The 15,057-nt window shown below is 26.3% G+C and overlaps 1 protein-coding gene and 1 pseudogene across 4 annotated transcripts; both read left to right on the top strand.

Annotated features, from left to right (window-relative positions):
- Positions 1 to 387: 387 nt before the first annotated feature.
- Positions 388 to 1,227, top strand: LOC132940646 (uncharacterized; annotated as a pseudogene).
- Positions 1,228 to 3,786: 2,559 nt separating this feature from the next.
- LOC132940480 (proton-coupled amino acid transporter-like protein CG1139) lies at positions 3,787 to 14,951 on the top strand. Of its 4 annotated transcripts, none has more exons than XM_061008118.1 (10): positions 3,787 to 4,079; positions 4,207 to 4,284; positions 9,948 to 10,039; positions 10,426 to 10,551; positions 11,228 to 11,378; positions 11,460 to 11,666; positions 11,726 to 12,001; positions 12,079 to 12,260; positions 13,700 to 13,872; positions 14,094 to 14,951. In XM_061008118.1, exons 1-10 carry the CDS (start codon positions 4,074 to 4,076, stop codon positions 14,339 to 14,341), a joined length of 1,539 nt encoding a protein of 512 aa, XP_060864101.1. In that variant the 5' UTR covers positions 3,787 to 4,073; the 3' UTR covers positions 14,342 to 14,951. The 4 variants fall into 4 exon arrangements, with proteins under 4 accessions (XP_060864101.1, XP_060864100.1, XP_060864103.1 ...); XM_061008117.1 differs by having other exon boundaries at positions 10,399 to 10,551; positions 14,094 to 14,950; XM_061008120.1 differs by lacking the exons at positions 3,787 to 4,079; positions 4,207 to 4,284 and adding an exon at positions 8,519 to 9,668 and having other exon boundaries at positions 14,094 to 14,950.
- Positions 14,952 to 15,057: the final 106 nt, after the last annotated feature.

The raw sequence follows: 15,057 nt of genomic DNA, 5'->3' as shown, positions 1-15,057 counted from the left end.
GTGGGATATGATACGGTTACGGTTTTACGGATGATAGCAAGAAGTTAGCTACAAAAAATTTTAGTGTGTTAATAAGTCACTAGATGTCACTGTATAAACATGATTCAATAATAATTAATATTAAATAATAATAATAATAATATAGGTAATAATCATAGACGTATAAATAATAATATTATGTACATGTCCATGTTAATGATATTATCGAGAAACTTCCGCAATAATATCACAGAATAAATATTTAAAAATTAATATTATTATTTGATTTTAAAGTCTATGAGAAGCCCAAGATAATATTTTTACCTTTAGATTTTATAAGAGGTCAATTCACTCTAATTTTTAAACTATAACTGAGCTAAACGTGATCGGCTGAGCGTAAGATTTGCTATGATAGTGGACTTCTCCGCCTTCAAAACCGCCTTGATCAACATCACCAGCCCGAATGGTTTCGCTTGCAGAGCGTCTCCGTCATGGCGTCATACCTTAAGATTCAACCTCTTTTTAGTCGCACATACTATAATATTATAGTATCATGGACTTTTTACGCCAAACTGATTCCAGTTTCCGCACATACACCTCCCGTCACCACCGCCAATCACTGCCCAAACCTGCATCACTCCACTTTAGTGCCCGATATAATCAGCGCGTTGGCCGAATTAGGTCACAATGTTAAATACGTTCACAACGCCAAAAACAAAGATAAAATACCCCTTCCTTTTTTCTTTGTAGAGGTTCAACCTCAAGACATTAACAACGACATCGCTACTCAACACAAAAGTTTCTATCGAGAAACCACACATCAAAACACGTTGCCCTCCACAATGCCACAATTTTCAAGATTGTGGACACACGAAAAATAATTGTCTTCACAATTATTCGAGATGCGTCAAATGTGGGGAAGACCACCACATGGAGGACTGCACCAAAGACCGCAGTAGTCCCGCCAAATGCGCCTTGTGCTCCAAGGACCCACCACCAATTTCAAAAAAGTCTATCCGAAAGTCCCGGAAAGGCCCGATTTCCAATCCTCGTCAGACTACAAACAAATCATAATCAGAAGCCACCGGGAATCAAAGTTCACAACCGGATCATATAGGCGAAATTGTTTAAGTTTCTTATCTAACTTGAACTCACTAATCGACTAATCCGTCCCCTCATCTCCCTCCCCTTTTCTGTACTAAATTCAATGCTTGCTAAAGGTATTATTTCTCCATAATAATCTCCGTCATATTGCTCATTATAATTTATAACACTCCACTTGGAGATAGTAGATATAAGATAACACTAATCTGTTACTATTAATATTTTATTTCTGTATTATAATACCTGTTAGGTATAATACATTATTATGGTGTTACCACAGGCTATCCTGCCTAATCTCGCGATTCGCGTTAAAATATGTTAACCTTATTTCATATTTTTCACTTTTCTCACATTGACTTATTGTATCACTTATTCTATAGATTGTAAATTTTCATAGAATAAACGAAAAAAAAAAAAATTGATATGTTAGGCACTTGTAAGACGGTGTCACGTACTCACACGTCCTCTTAATATTTATATTGAGAGGATGTCACAACCGCATGTGTAATCTCCGTCTTACAAATGTACAACATAGCAAAAACTGTTTTGCGCGGACAACTTTTCTCGCACCTTATTTGTTGTAAAACTGCCAACGTTTGACAACACGTAAAGAAGAACTTTATCTGTGCAACAGCGTGCTCTTTTTTTTTAATAGCACTATCCAATCATTTTTTATAAGCAAATGAAAAAAACCAAATGTTTAGAAGCAAATAACTTTAAGTTTTTATTGTATTTATGTTATCTGCCCGCTGTTGCATAGATAATTTTCCACCCTATATGTTCAGAAATTTTGGAGCCACTACTACAAACACAGAAAGATAAAAGTTGTCCCACGCTAAACAGTTTTTGCTTTATTGTACATTTGTACGGCGGAGACAAGTAGACAATTAGACAACACATGCGGGTGTGACATCTTCTTAACATACTTTTCTAATAATAAATAATTACTAGCTGATGACAATAATATTATTATTATTGTATTTCATACATAATTATATTATTAGGTATATTCTGAGCGGAGCGATGAAGGCAATGCTTTTACAATATTATAATATGTGTGAGAGCCGTGGTATCTACAACTGTGTACACACGATAAATAGTTGAAATTAAAAAATGTTTCGATTTTCAACATCAGCAGTGGTCATAGAGGAGGGGGAACGGTGTGATGACATCCCTCCACTTTGTGTCTTTGTATAATTTACATTTTCCATCCCTCCACTTTTCTTGTCGAAAATAATGTATCCCCCCTTATAATATTGTACACAAATATTATCGATGTATAGTGTTGTTTTCATAAAATTTTTATTTTTTTGATGGTTTTTTAATTTGTTTTACAATAATACAATGAAAAAATAAAAATTAATATTAACTTTTTTTTAAGAAACAAATACCTATTGGCTATTTGTTTGCTCGTTTAAATTGGGCCTCGTTTAATATGACAATACTAAATCTAATAAATCTAAACGTAATTTCTTGCAATTTTACGTTGATAAGATAATATATTAATTTAGATCTAAGACGTTAGGAGTTTGCATATTTTTCAATAATCATTCAAAACATAAATACGTGGTATATAAATTTGTTTCATATCATAATACTAGAAGTTGAATGCAATATTTTTTATTTTGCATATTTAAGTATTTTTTCCATATAAAAGTGCATATTTTGTTATATTTGTATTTGAAGTGCATTTTTCACATATTACCTATACTATTATTACCTATAGGCTATAGTCATTAAATTTTACTCATCATTCGTTTACTGTTCAGCGTACTATACTCCTAATTTGAAGGTTACACTGTTACAGTTGTTGTTTATTTTGCAATATATAAATGTAATAAAATATTAGATATTATTATTATATTATAACACAATAACCAATAATAGGTTCTGGCCAGTACCTAAGTTGGGTAGGTTACGAAACTTATAACTGACTTATATGACTTAAACACTTATATGTTATATGTGTATTATTTCATAATTTATTTACTATTAATTTGATATGATACATAAATAACTGTATATTATATTATAATAATTATAATAGTATTATAGTAATATACTAATATATATTATACCCCGACTTAATATGAATATTTTATTTATTCATATTATAGGTATAAATAATGTGCATTCATGATATAAAATGTTATGATTTGATGACTCAGATGACCTACTTAACTAAACAACAAATAAAATAGTCATTGAACAAAAGAATGTCCTGTGTTTGGAGGCGTTTTATCATTTTATTTAGTGCGTGGGTTACGCTTATTTTATGGAACAATTTTAATAATTCGTCATTTCGTCACCATCATACAAGATCTGTGTGTACTTCGTTAACAATAATATTTTACATTGGGAGAAGTGGAGAACTATGGTAGGTTCCCCACGGTGTCGACGATTCTATGAATTATGATATTGAAATATCGAATAAAATGCGAATATCGAATAATAAATAGTATAAATGAACAATATATTATTATTATTTAATAATATTTGAATCATAGACCATACTACCACTAGTTAATTGGTCTATGATTTGAATAATAAACATGAACTATAATAAACACAGATATATAATATAATAATATCTGTGATAATAAATAATAATATTATCATTTAGATATCACCAAACAGCTGTAGCCTTTCGCACGCATAGATAACAAATATAATGAGATAACGGAAATGGCAGCGTTCACCATTATAATATACTCAATGCTATTACTATTACTATTTTACCATTTGGTAATACGGGAATGAGACTAAATTGATCTTTATTGTGTTTGTTGTTGTTAAGTAAATTGAGAAATATTTTTTTGTTGTGCTGTCAGCAATTCTTTTTATTGTGTGACACACTGGTACGTAAATGTCGGAAATAAGGTCGACAACTTCAAAAATGATGAAAATCATTGATAGAATAGAAAAACATCAGCAATAAAAAATTGAATACCTACTCCCGAAATTTATTTGAACAATTTGTGACTACCAATATGACTGTGAGTACTGTTTCAATATGGTATGCATATATAATGGCATTACGTTACATTGATGCAAATATATATAATATATATTGTTAGTAACTAATTGCTAAATGGTAATTCACATTTGTATTATTATATCTAGACCGAGATCAATGGGGACTTCAGCATTAATGATAATCATAACAAAGTCCAAGCAGCAAAGCCAGCGCAAGCGAGTAATGTGAGTAGTTAATCATTCCTAATTAATGATTAACTAATTATTATAGGTAGTTAAGAAAATGAATTAATAGGACCTACCTATTACCTACCTACATTTTAATTATAATCACCAAACACCTAAAAAAAATCTAAAGAATAAATACTACTTTAACATTAATTATAATATATGTATATACTATATAATAAAATTGACAATAGTTAGTTCATTAGTTGTGACAATAAATTCCAGTTTATAATGCTCTATTAGGTATCTTGAAAATCCTACTTTTTTAAATGATCTAGATATTGTAAATTAATTATTTATAGTTCATGTTTTTTTTATGTATATTCAAATTTTTTCTGCTAGAAAAACCATTAAAAGGTCAAAAAATTACGTAAGTGTATTAGTATGGCAATCTTTTTTTAAGATTTTAGTTTCATAATGATTACATTTTGACTAATAAGTAGTAGATACACATTTTCACAAATTCAACAAACTGTATAGTGTATAATATGTTAATTAAAACACAGATAAGCAGCTTATTATAATAGAGTGGGATAAAGGTTAGGTTATTACCTTTCTTTATATAATATGTATAAAGAAGATTATAAAACAAATTTCAACAATTCATTTTACAAACAAATAAATAATATTTTGTGCACAGTATCCTAATTAATAAATTACAACTATTTTTTAATTAATGGTGCCATTGATAAAAGAAAAAATATTTGTGCTAATACATGGTTTCATTGTTATTCACATTTTTATTAAAATTATATATTAATATCGCTTTCAAATAAAACTAAAAATATTCATCCAAGTGAAGTAATCGCAATATACATTTTTTATTATTTCAAATGTTTGTAAGACTTTTTTTTTTTGACTTTGGTAGTTAGGTAAGTATTTAGGAATATCAAAAATAAGATAATCCCAATATATTTTTTTTTAATTGAGAAAACTGGAATATTTAATACACAACACTATTTTTTAACATAATACTTTATGTCTTTTTTGTTGTAATTTGTTGTAAGACTTACCAATGTAAAAAAAAAAAAAACACTTGCATAATTTTTGTGTTAAATGTTTGAAGTACAATTTTAGAGATAATTGGATATTTAAACAGAAAATAAATAAATTATATTGAATAATTTGAAGGTTAATAAATAAGATATAATGGACTATATACCCGCCGCGGAATAAGATCATGACTAGTCGCGCAGTCAACACAACTTCCTCCGCACTGCTTGTCCTTGCGACCACTTTGGGGAACCAATCAAAAACCAGCTATGTGAAACGGACGCAAAACGGTTTGCCACACAGTCATGATCTTATTCCGCGGCAAGTATAGGTATTCTATCATTTTGTTTTTAGTAACAAATGTTATAATGATTATAATATAATATATTTTATATTATCCCTATTGGCGCACCTAGGGGGGTGAAAAGGGTCTTAGTACCTCTAGCTTTTTAGGTCTAACTATTATATCATTATTATGGAGAAATACTATCAATTTTATGTTTTTAAATTACCTATGGAATATTAACCGGAAAAAATTTAAAACTTATGGTAATAATTATGACTTGAGTCATATTCAAGGGCATACCCAAGGGAGGGGTATGCTGGTCTGGATCCCCCCTCCCATTGATTAACAGAATTTAAAATTCTTAAGGTGCAAATCACTTATTGTATACTTTTTACATGTCAAAAAAATTTACCCCCCCCCCCCCCCTTAAAAATTCCTGGGTACGCCACTGAGTCATAATATTAATTTGTTATAAATTATTACATATTTCTATATTTGATAGACAATTAGCATTATGATACACCTTACGTTTAAATATATTGCTTACGAGTTACAAGCTATTTTTAGCCAATGGGTCACATCTAAAAGCACTTTATATATGTACGCTGTGGTCGACTGTGTAATACTGGTAAACTCCCGTGAGTTTTGTATTAACGTTTTGTAACTTGTAAGATTATGTTATTTTAGAAATTAGGGGTATGAGGGGGGACAAAGCCCCCCCACTGCTCTGTTAAAGTATGGTTTCCCTAAAGCGTCAAACAGTAGAACAGCACAGCCACGTCAGACCTCAGACGCCAACCTATATACCGGTAATGTGGCTAGACGCTACAGGGAAAACGTACCTTTAGACATTTACAATTATAGCACCCCACTTTTTGGGTTCTTGTGGCCTTAACTTAGACTCAATGTAACTAATTAAGATAGCCAATATTTTTTTTTCTTTTTGTTAATTATGTTTATATACATTTATAATCTTGAATTTATACACATGTACCTCTATCACAAATTAAATAACACATCATATTATAATCTGTACGTTTATCAATTATATTAAGGTCACAGGAATGAGAAGTTGAGAAATAATCATGTTGGCATTAATTAGGAGTTAATAGTTTTATTTTTGTTTAGGAAATAGGAATATTGATAATTATAATTTATCTTGTAATTGAAAAATTTAAATATTAAAACCCAAAATTACATATTTTATAAAAAACAAGATGGATATATAGCTTTTGTCCCAATTTTATAATAATTGCAATGTAATCTTAGTTTACCACAAGTGTTTAAAGTAAAAATAAACAAAATAGGTACCTAGCTTAATTTTTATTTTATGAGCCTAGATTATTTTAACTTTATCAAAAGATTTAAAAAAAAATATTTTTCAATTAGAGATACATATATTTTATAAGATTTATACCTATATAATTTATTAATTAAATCTTAACGCCTGTTTTCATATAATTATCACTGTGGTATTATTGTATTTTAAGTACTCTGGTCACCTCACCAGTGATCTTACTCAGATTCTAAATTATGTTGAATTTTTTTAATATTGTTTTAAATTGAGTAGAATAAGTAGGTATTTATTTGATTTTCTCATTACTTGAAATTTAAAATAGTTGATGTCGTACAAATAAGAGACAATAATAATTCTGAAAAAGTATTTTATTTTTTCATTCATAGAAATAATGTTGACACATGACTACTCTGCAATAATTTATGAAAAATAATAAAAATGCAATATAGTCAATTAGAAATCAATAAAATATAAATTACCATAAAGTATGAAATTCCATACAATTACAATAACCTAAAATTAGCATGTTACCATTAAATTCTACATTCAATCAAAGTCTGTAAAAATGAGCAATGCATTAGAGGTAAAAAAGCATAAAGTTCTGGGCCCTAATAATAATTATTAATTAATCTAGTTTATAGAGATTATATAAACATTTATTAAAAATCATGTTAACTTAATAACTATTTTACTTGAGGTAATAATAAATATATAATTTTAAATTTTAAATTAATTTACGCTATTTTAGTAACATAATAATACCTAGTAAAAAAAAAAAACTAATATATTGCAATATACTTAATTGAAGGTCTCATATTCACAAACCACCTCCCCTCCCCCCTATTTACAATTAAAACTTATCTATATAATTAAAGTTATATTTGTATAGATTAAAATTGTTGGACCCTCAATTAACTTTTATATAATATTATATATACTTATACTTATATATACTCGTATATCTTCTATACATAAGTATTATTTTATTCATGCACTTTTTTTAGGTTACATTAGGTTTTGTTAAAATCATTTATATATTCTTAGTTAAAATTAAAATAATAAATATATTAATTGTATATATTATATATATAAACAAAAAAAGGTGGACAAGTGGGTGTCGCTCTGCTGTACAGAAGTTTACAAGTGGGCAATGGATGGTGTTAAATTTGAATTCAATGATATAATATCACTGTATAAGAAAAACAATTCTGAGCGAAAATAGCCAGTCAGCCTATGATATTACTAAATATATTTGATGATATTATTGTGAATAAAGTAATTTATATATTATAGTTTATAACTTATTTATGTGGAACCTTGTTTTACATATTCAATCCTTAGCTATAAAATTTGAACATTTTACAAATTTTTAACTACAAAATAATTATTAAATTTATTATTTGATACATTTTGTCAAAATTCGAACTTTAAATCCTTATAAAAAAAATTGTGTGTATTTTTAATATTTTTCAACTGTTATTGTAACAATAGGTTTGCATTAAATTTTCACGCTTTTTTACCCAACAAATACAATTTTATTGATATTTATAGAAAAAAAACTAAAAAAATTTAAAACTGACAATGTCCGTAAACAGCTAAAAAAGAGTCAATATTTTATGGTGTATGGAAAATGAAAACATTCTGTAAAATGTTCATGAATCTACAGTCATTCTGTTTGAATAACAATAAAATAACAAAACCGCTACATGAGAAATCGAGTCAATATCCAATCTTGTAAAAATATGAACTTCAAACGCTCATAAAAATTGAATTTAATTTGCTTGTAGACATTTTTTTTTTGATAAAGGTGGACAAACTTATGATCAATCTTGTATTAAATTTTCAAATCTTAGATTTAAAAAAAAAATTTTTATGAATTTTCAACCCAAAATAATTTGCTAATTTTCGTGATTTTTCGGTATTTTGTCAATATTTGAACTTTAAATGCTTATGAAAAAAATTACGACTGAATTTTTAATTTTTTTTTAATTTACCTCTTAAACAATATACTAGGAACCTTCTATTAAACTTTCAAGCTTTTTTAAGCAACAAATAACATTTTATTGATAATTATAGAAAAAAAACCAAAAAAAATGGAAACTGAAAATGTCCGTAAACAGCTCAAATTAAGTCAAAATATTCGGAAAATGTTATGATGTAGGTATAGAAAATGCTAATTTAAACATTTAGTAAAAATTTCATGTATTTACGGTCATTTGTTTTAGAGTTACGCCAAAAACCAAAATCGATTTAATAAAAGATCGATTTTGCGTAAAAATTCCCGTTTTTCCTTAAATTTTCTTTTGTTTTTTATGGTGCTTTTGAAAAATACTGGAAAAATTTTACTTTTGATCTCCCAAAGTACCAACTAGATTCACTTTCCTATTATAAAAGATACTGTTGAAGAAAATCTAAGCACTTTTACTGTCCTAAAAGGTGATGGCAGACACAAAAAAAATAAAAAAATAATAAAAAATAAAGAAAAAAAACACATTGTAAAATCACTACATTCATAGTTCCACTCAGAATCTAAAATGTATAGGTACATATTTATTTAAATTATTACTAACTTAAATATTATGTATTGATTATTAGTTTTTTCTGCATTGTTCACTTACGTCACAAAGATAAGAAATGAGAGTAGGAGTATATAAATATTTATTTCATTCAGTTACAAAATATAATCGTTATTTGAATTACAACAGTCAAACTATAAACACTTCTTCTGATAAACTAAATTCTACATAATTTATGATTGTAATGTTTTAAAAGTGTATATTTTTTTTTTAACAATAATTATAGAGAGTAAGTTCATTGAGTTTTTTAAACATGATATAAGAATTAATCTAATTATATTTTATATTTATAAATTAGGATTAACATCACACAATTAGTATATTATTATAACTAAACAAATCACATAATTACACACAATTATTTAATTAAACGTTTGTGTAGTTTTAAATATCCATGCAAAGAATAACTTACTGTTAATTTTTATAAATATTTTGATTTTTGAACTATTTATGTATTTTTAATTTTTTAGAATGGTTTCACATTAATTTAAAACTGATTATATTTTAGGTAAATTGTGATAAAATGACTTTAAAAACTTCTAGAGTGAATGAAGACAAACCACTATTAACTGGTACAGCTACACTCTACAACCAAAATGGGTAAGTTAGTTTACATTTTGGACTAAATATATCACTGCTAGATTATAAAAATTGCACTATTATTAGATTTATTGTACATAGTAGTGTAGTACATTTATCTTTTTAAATGTTTTTAATGTATTTTAAAGGAAAACAATTTTGTTATAGTGTATTTTTGCACAAATATACCTTACCATGCATTTAAACATTTACAATTTTTAATTATATAGAATATAAGTATTTACTTATTAAATTTATTATGTACCTGTGTAAAAAAAAAATATAATAATTATAATTTTTTTCTTAATTAATATTAATTTTTTAAAATTAAAATAACTAATTATTACTATTTAAAATGATTACTTTTATTGATATTCTAGAAGTAATTTTCTTTCTCCATCTCCTAGAACATTACCAGATACAAACATTTCTAGTGGTCCAATGAATGAATCATTGGAAAAAAATGGTGCTAATGGTGGATCAGCATCAGATTATAATCCATTGCTGAACCGACAATTAGAAAATCCGACATCGTAAGTTATTATTGATATTTAATTTGTTAATTATTATAATATCTAGTTTGAATGTTTTAAATAATATTTTTATTATTAATGAGTAATGACTAATGACAAACAAATTATCCTTTTAAAATGGGCAATAATATAATGACTGGCTGTTATGATCTAAAAGTTATTTGTCAAATGTAAGCAATAAAATAGAAAAGAATACACAACTTTTAATCACGTGAACTAGGACTTATGATTCACGTGCTATTTAATCATTTTCATAGTAATTTTATTAAGGTTTGATATAAATTACTTATCATAATGTGTACAAAGTTGAATTATTTGAATAAGTAGAAAAATTCCAATAACTACCTAATAGTTATCAATAAACATATACCTCAACCATTTATTGTTAATATTCAATAGGTTAATTAAGTTTATGTTAATGTGTACCTTACATATGCATAGTGTACGTGCCAATTATTATTTATCAAGAACAATTTATCGTAATTTTAAATCAAGATCACTAAATATAATATTATGCATATTATATTTATTTTATATTGTAATTTAGTTTATCCAAAAATTATATTATGTTATGTTATATTATATATTGTGTGTCCTAAAAATTATATTTTAGTGCATTACATAGATGTATTTTGTTAATTTAATTTAAATATTAATACTTCTTTTATTTTTTAAGGAATTTTGATACCATGATACATTTATTAAAGGGAAATATTGGTACTGGAATCTTAGCTATGCCTGATGCATTCAGAAATTCTGGTTGGGTTGTAGGTTTAGTATGTACAGCACTTTTGGGAGCTGTTTGCACACATTGTATGCATATATTGGTACGGATATATAAAACTCATTTCAATAGTTAATTATATTAAATTGTATTTTTAGTAACAACTTGACTGTACTTTGTTTAGGTTCGGTGCTCTCATGAATTATGTGTCAGAACACAAAGACCATCTCTTTCATTTCCTAATGTCGCAGAAATGGCTTTTGAATATGGACCACCCAAATTACAAAAATATTCATCAGCTGCTAGTAAATTTATTAATACGTTCCTAGTTATGACTCAACTGGGCTTTTGTTGTGTGTATTTCTTGTTTGTGGCCACTAATTTACAAGAGGTAAATAATTTAAAAATATTTCTAAGAACTGAATTATTATAACTATTAAATATTTTTAGGTGATAACTCATTACTTTTCTGTTAAAATGTCTGTTCAATCATACTTGCTTATACTACTGGTGCCAATGATACTTTTGAATTGTGTAAAGAGTCTAAAGTACCTGACTCCGGCATCTTTTTTAGCAACCATATTAACTGTAATTGGATTAGGAATAACATTTTTCTACTTACTTCAAGGACTTCCAAAAACATTAAGTGTCAAAGCTTTTTCTTCTTGGCAACAGTTACCCCTTTATTTTGGAACTGCAGTTTACGCATTTGAAGGCATTGGAATGGTATATTATAATTTTAAATCTACAAACAAAATGCATTCAACAGTGTTCCACTATATAATATGTAAATTTATGAATAGGTTTTACCATTGGAAAATAACATGAAAAATCCAGAGTCTTTTGGTGGAATGACTGGTGTTTTAAATACTGGAATGGTCATTGTAACATGTCTGTATACGTCAATTGGATTTTTTGGATACTTGCGATATGGAGAAGCTGTTAAATTAGGAAGTATTACCTTGAATCTTCCTTCTGAAGATTTGTAAGTAAAACATGTTTATTTAAACTGCAGTTAACATAGAATAAATGTTTTTTATAGTTTTAAAAAATAAAATTTATTGTAATAATTATTATTTAAATATAAAAAACTATAACAATTATTGTTATAGTTATTTTCATCTATTACATAAATAATTATTTCAATTGCATGCTATTAGAATATAATGATTCTTATTCTTATTTCTTTCTAAATAATTTGTAAATTCACATTTCAAAAATTGAATATATTATATTAAAATTTAAAATATAGTTAATGTTTAATTTTGTTTAAAAATTAATCCTTAAAGCCAGCTAAACAATATTTTTTCTAACCTAAAGGTTACAATAATATATTTTTAAGTTTGAAAATTTTTAATGTTTTACATTGTATATACAGTTTAAATGTACAATAAGTACATATGAGCTAAAGATCGATAATATATCAATTGTTAAATTTAAAACATCATATAGAATTGTCTGTTTTAACATTATAATCTTTAGGCTTTAAACTGATGTAAAAACAGTCAACTCTTAAAATGTATGGATTAAAAATATTAAATATGTGAATTAAAAACAGTAAGGTTTGACTAATCTTTTTTTGTAATTTTTTGTCCAATTAGAAATTTAAAGTTTTCTTATTAGTTTTACTAATTTTAATAATAGTACCCACTGATTGAAAATTAATAATGCAAGTACTTATACTAATTTTATTGCAGTTCATATTACTGAAAATGTACAATACATAGGTAAATATTTAACCTCTATGTACACCTTATTACACCAATTAAAAAATATTGTTCAATGATCTTGATAAGAACTATTCAATGTGTTGTAATAAATATTTTAATTAATATAAAATGTAAAATAAATGAATAATCTCTTATAGTTTATTAAGATAAGAAAACATTAGTAGGACAGATTAAAAATTTGTGATTTTGAAATAGAAATGTTCAATTTAAAAAAAAATAGCATTGTATTAATTTGTTTTAGCAAGTTTATTTGATGTATGCAAGGTACATTTCATATTTTTAATATTCATATTTTCATATTTTTAAGTTATAATTTATAGTAATGTTTGTCCTATGATCTAACTTTTTGTTGATTAAGCTACACTATTGGCTTATACTATTGAGTTTAGTTATTTAATCATTTTTTTTTTGTTTATCATCTGAAATCTGATAAACAAATACTATACTCCGAATAAATTTGGAAAAAAATCAAAAAGAAAACACATCACGGTTTACGCATGTGCAGTCTCGATGACAGCCGGTACGCTTCCAGCTACTAGACAATCACAGTGGTCTTACTATTCTGAGGCTATGCGGTTTTTCCAAACTTATTTAGAATAGAGTATATTATACTTAAAATTATTAAACTCTTGTTGACATTTTAAAAATATAAAATAATATATTTTTTTAATATTTATTAACAAAAATGTTTCAGGTTAGCCCAAAGTGTCCGGGCAGCAATGGCATTCTCAATATTTTTGTCTTATGGTCTCCAATTCTATGTTCCAATTGGTATTGTATGGCCTGCTTTAAAAGGATATTTTCATTCACAGTCTAGCCAACGTAATGCTGAATTGAGTATCAGAGTGTTTCTTGTCACACTAACATGTAAATACTAAATATTATATATAATATACTTGTACTATATCTGTATTCATAATATATATACTCTGTCCAGTGAAAGAACATGCCACAGCAGGACAAAAATGGCTTTGTTCTCTTGCAGGACCATAGATAATATATAACTGTATATAATATATATAGTATAGAGTTTTGGTAAAATTGTATTACTTATTAAATTCTAAAAGCTCATTTTATGTATTTTATAGTTGCTTTAGCAGCTGCCATTCCAAACCTATCAGCTATCATCTCATTAGTGGGATCATTCAGCAGCTCAGCACTAGCTCTGATCTTTCCACCTATTATTGAACTCATGACATTCTGGGATCATTGCTCTGGTAAAGAGTTCACGCTGATGTTTGTTAAAGATATTATTATTATTATTATCGGTTTTCTTGGATTTGGTTTTGGATCGTATGCGAGTTTATGGAATATCATTGAGCCCATAAGCAGTTAATTTAGTATTGGACATAACAATGCTTTAAGTATCCACCAGTATTTCAATTATTGATCTTAATAATTTATTGTCTTCCTATATCAATTATAGTTATTAATTTTTTTTTATTATATGGAGTAGGAAATTTTTTTTTTAGCATATAAGTTTAAGATAGTCTTAAAAAACCATTTTTTTTTCAAATTTTTTTATTTGAAATGACAATTGCATAATATTTAACCTTATATCTATGACAATTTTTTTAACCCTAACATTTTATGGTATCAAAATGTATTTTAAATGGTATTAATTATCATCTACTATTATATTTTTAAAGTATATTTTAAATGTAAGACTCAACGATTGAGTGTATACATTTTCAGTGCTTAAAATTGTATACTTTGTTTTCTTGTCTGTTTGATTTTAATAAAATTTTTAATATGTCATAACCAAACATTTTACCTTAAACAATATAATCTCACTTTTTTTACCACCTATATGTATGTGATTATTAGTTTTAATGCCTAGTTATTGTTAATTAAAATGTTGAATTGTTATTAGACTAGGTAAAATAAATCATAAGGCATACATTCCTATGAAACCAAATATCTATTGCTTAATTATTATAAATTTTAATTAATAATATAACTGCATTTTTTATTATTTTATTTTAGAATAATTTGTATATTAATAATATATATATATATATATATATATTATACAATTTTAAACATTTAAGT

The sequence above is a fragment of the Metopolophium dirhodum genome, chromosome 3 (assembly GCF_019925205.1).
Source record: "Metopolophium dirhodum isolate CAU chromosome 3, ASM1992520v1, whole genome shotgun sequence".
In the NCBI taxonomy this organism is placed as follows: Eukaryota; Metazoa; Arthropoda; class Insecta; order Hemiptera; family Aphididae; genus Metopolophium; species Metopolophium dirhodum.
Note: the sequence above shows the minus strand (reverse complement) of the source record. Positions and strands in the feature narration are given on the sequence as shown.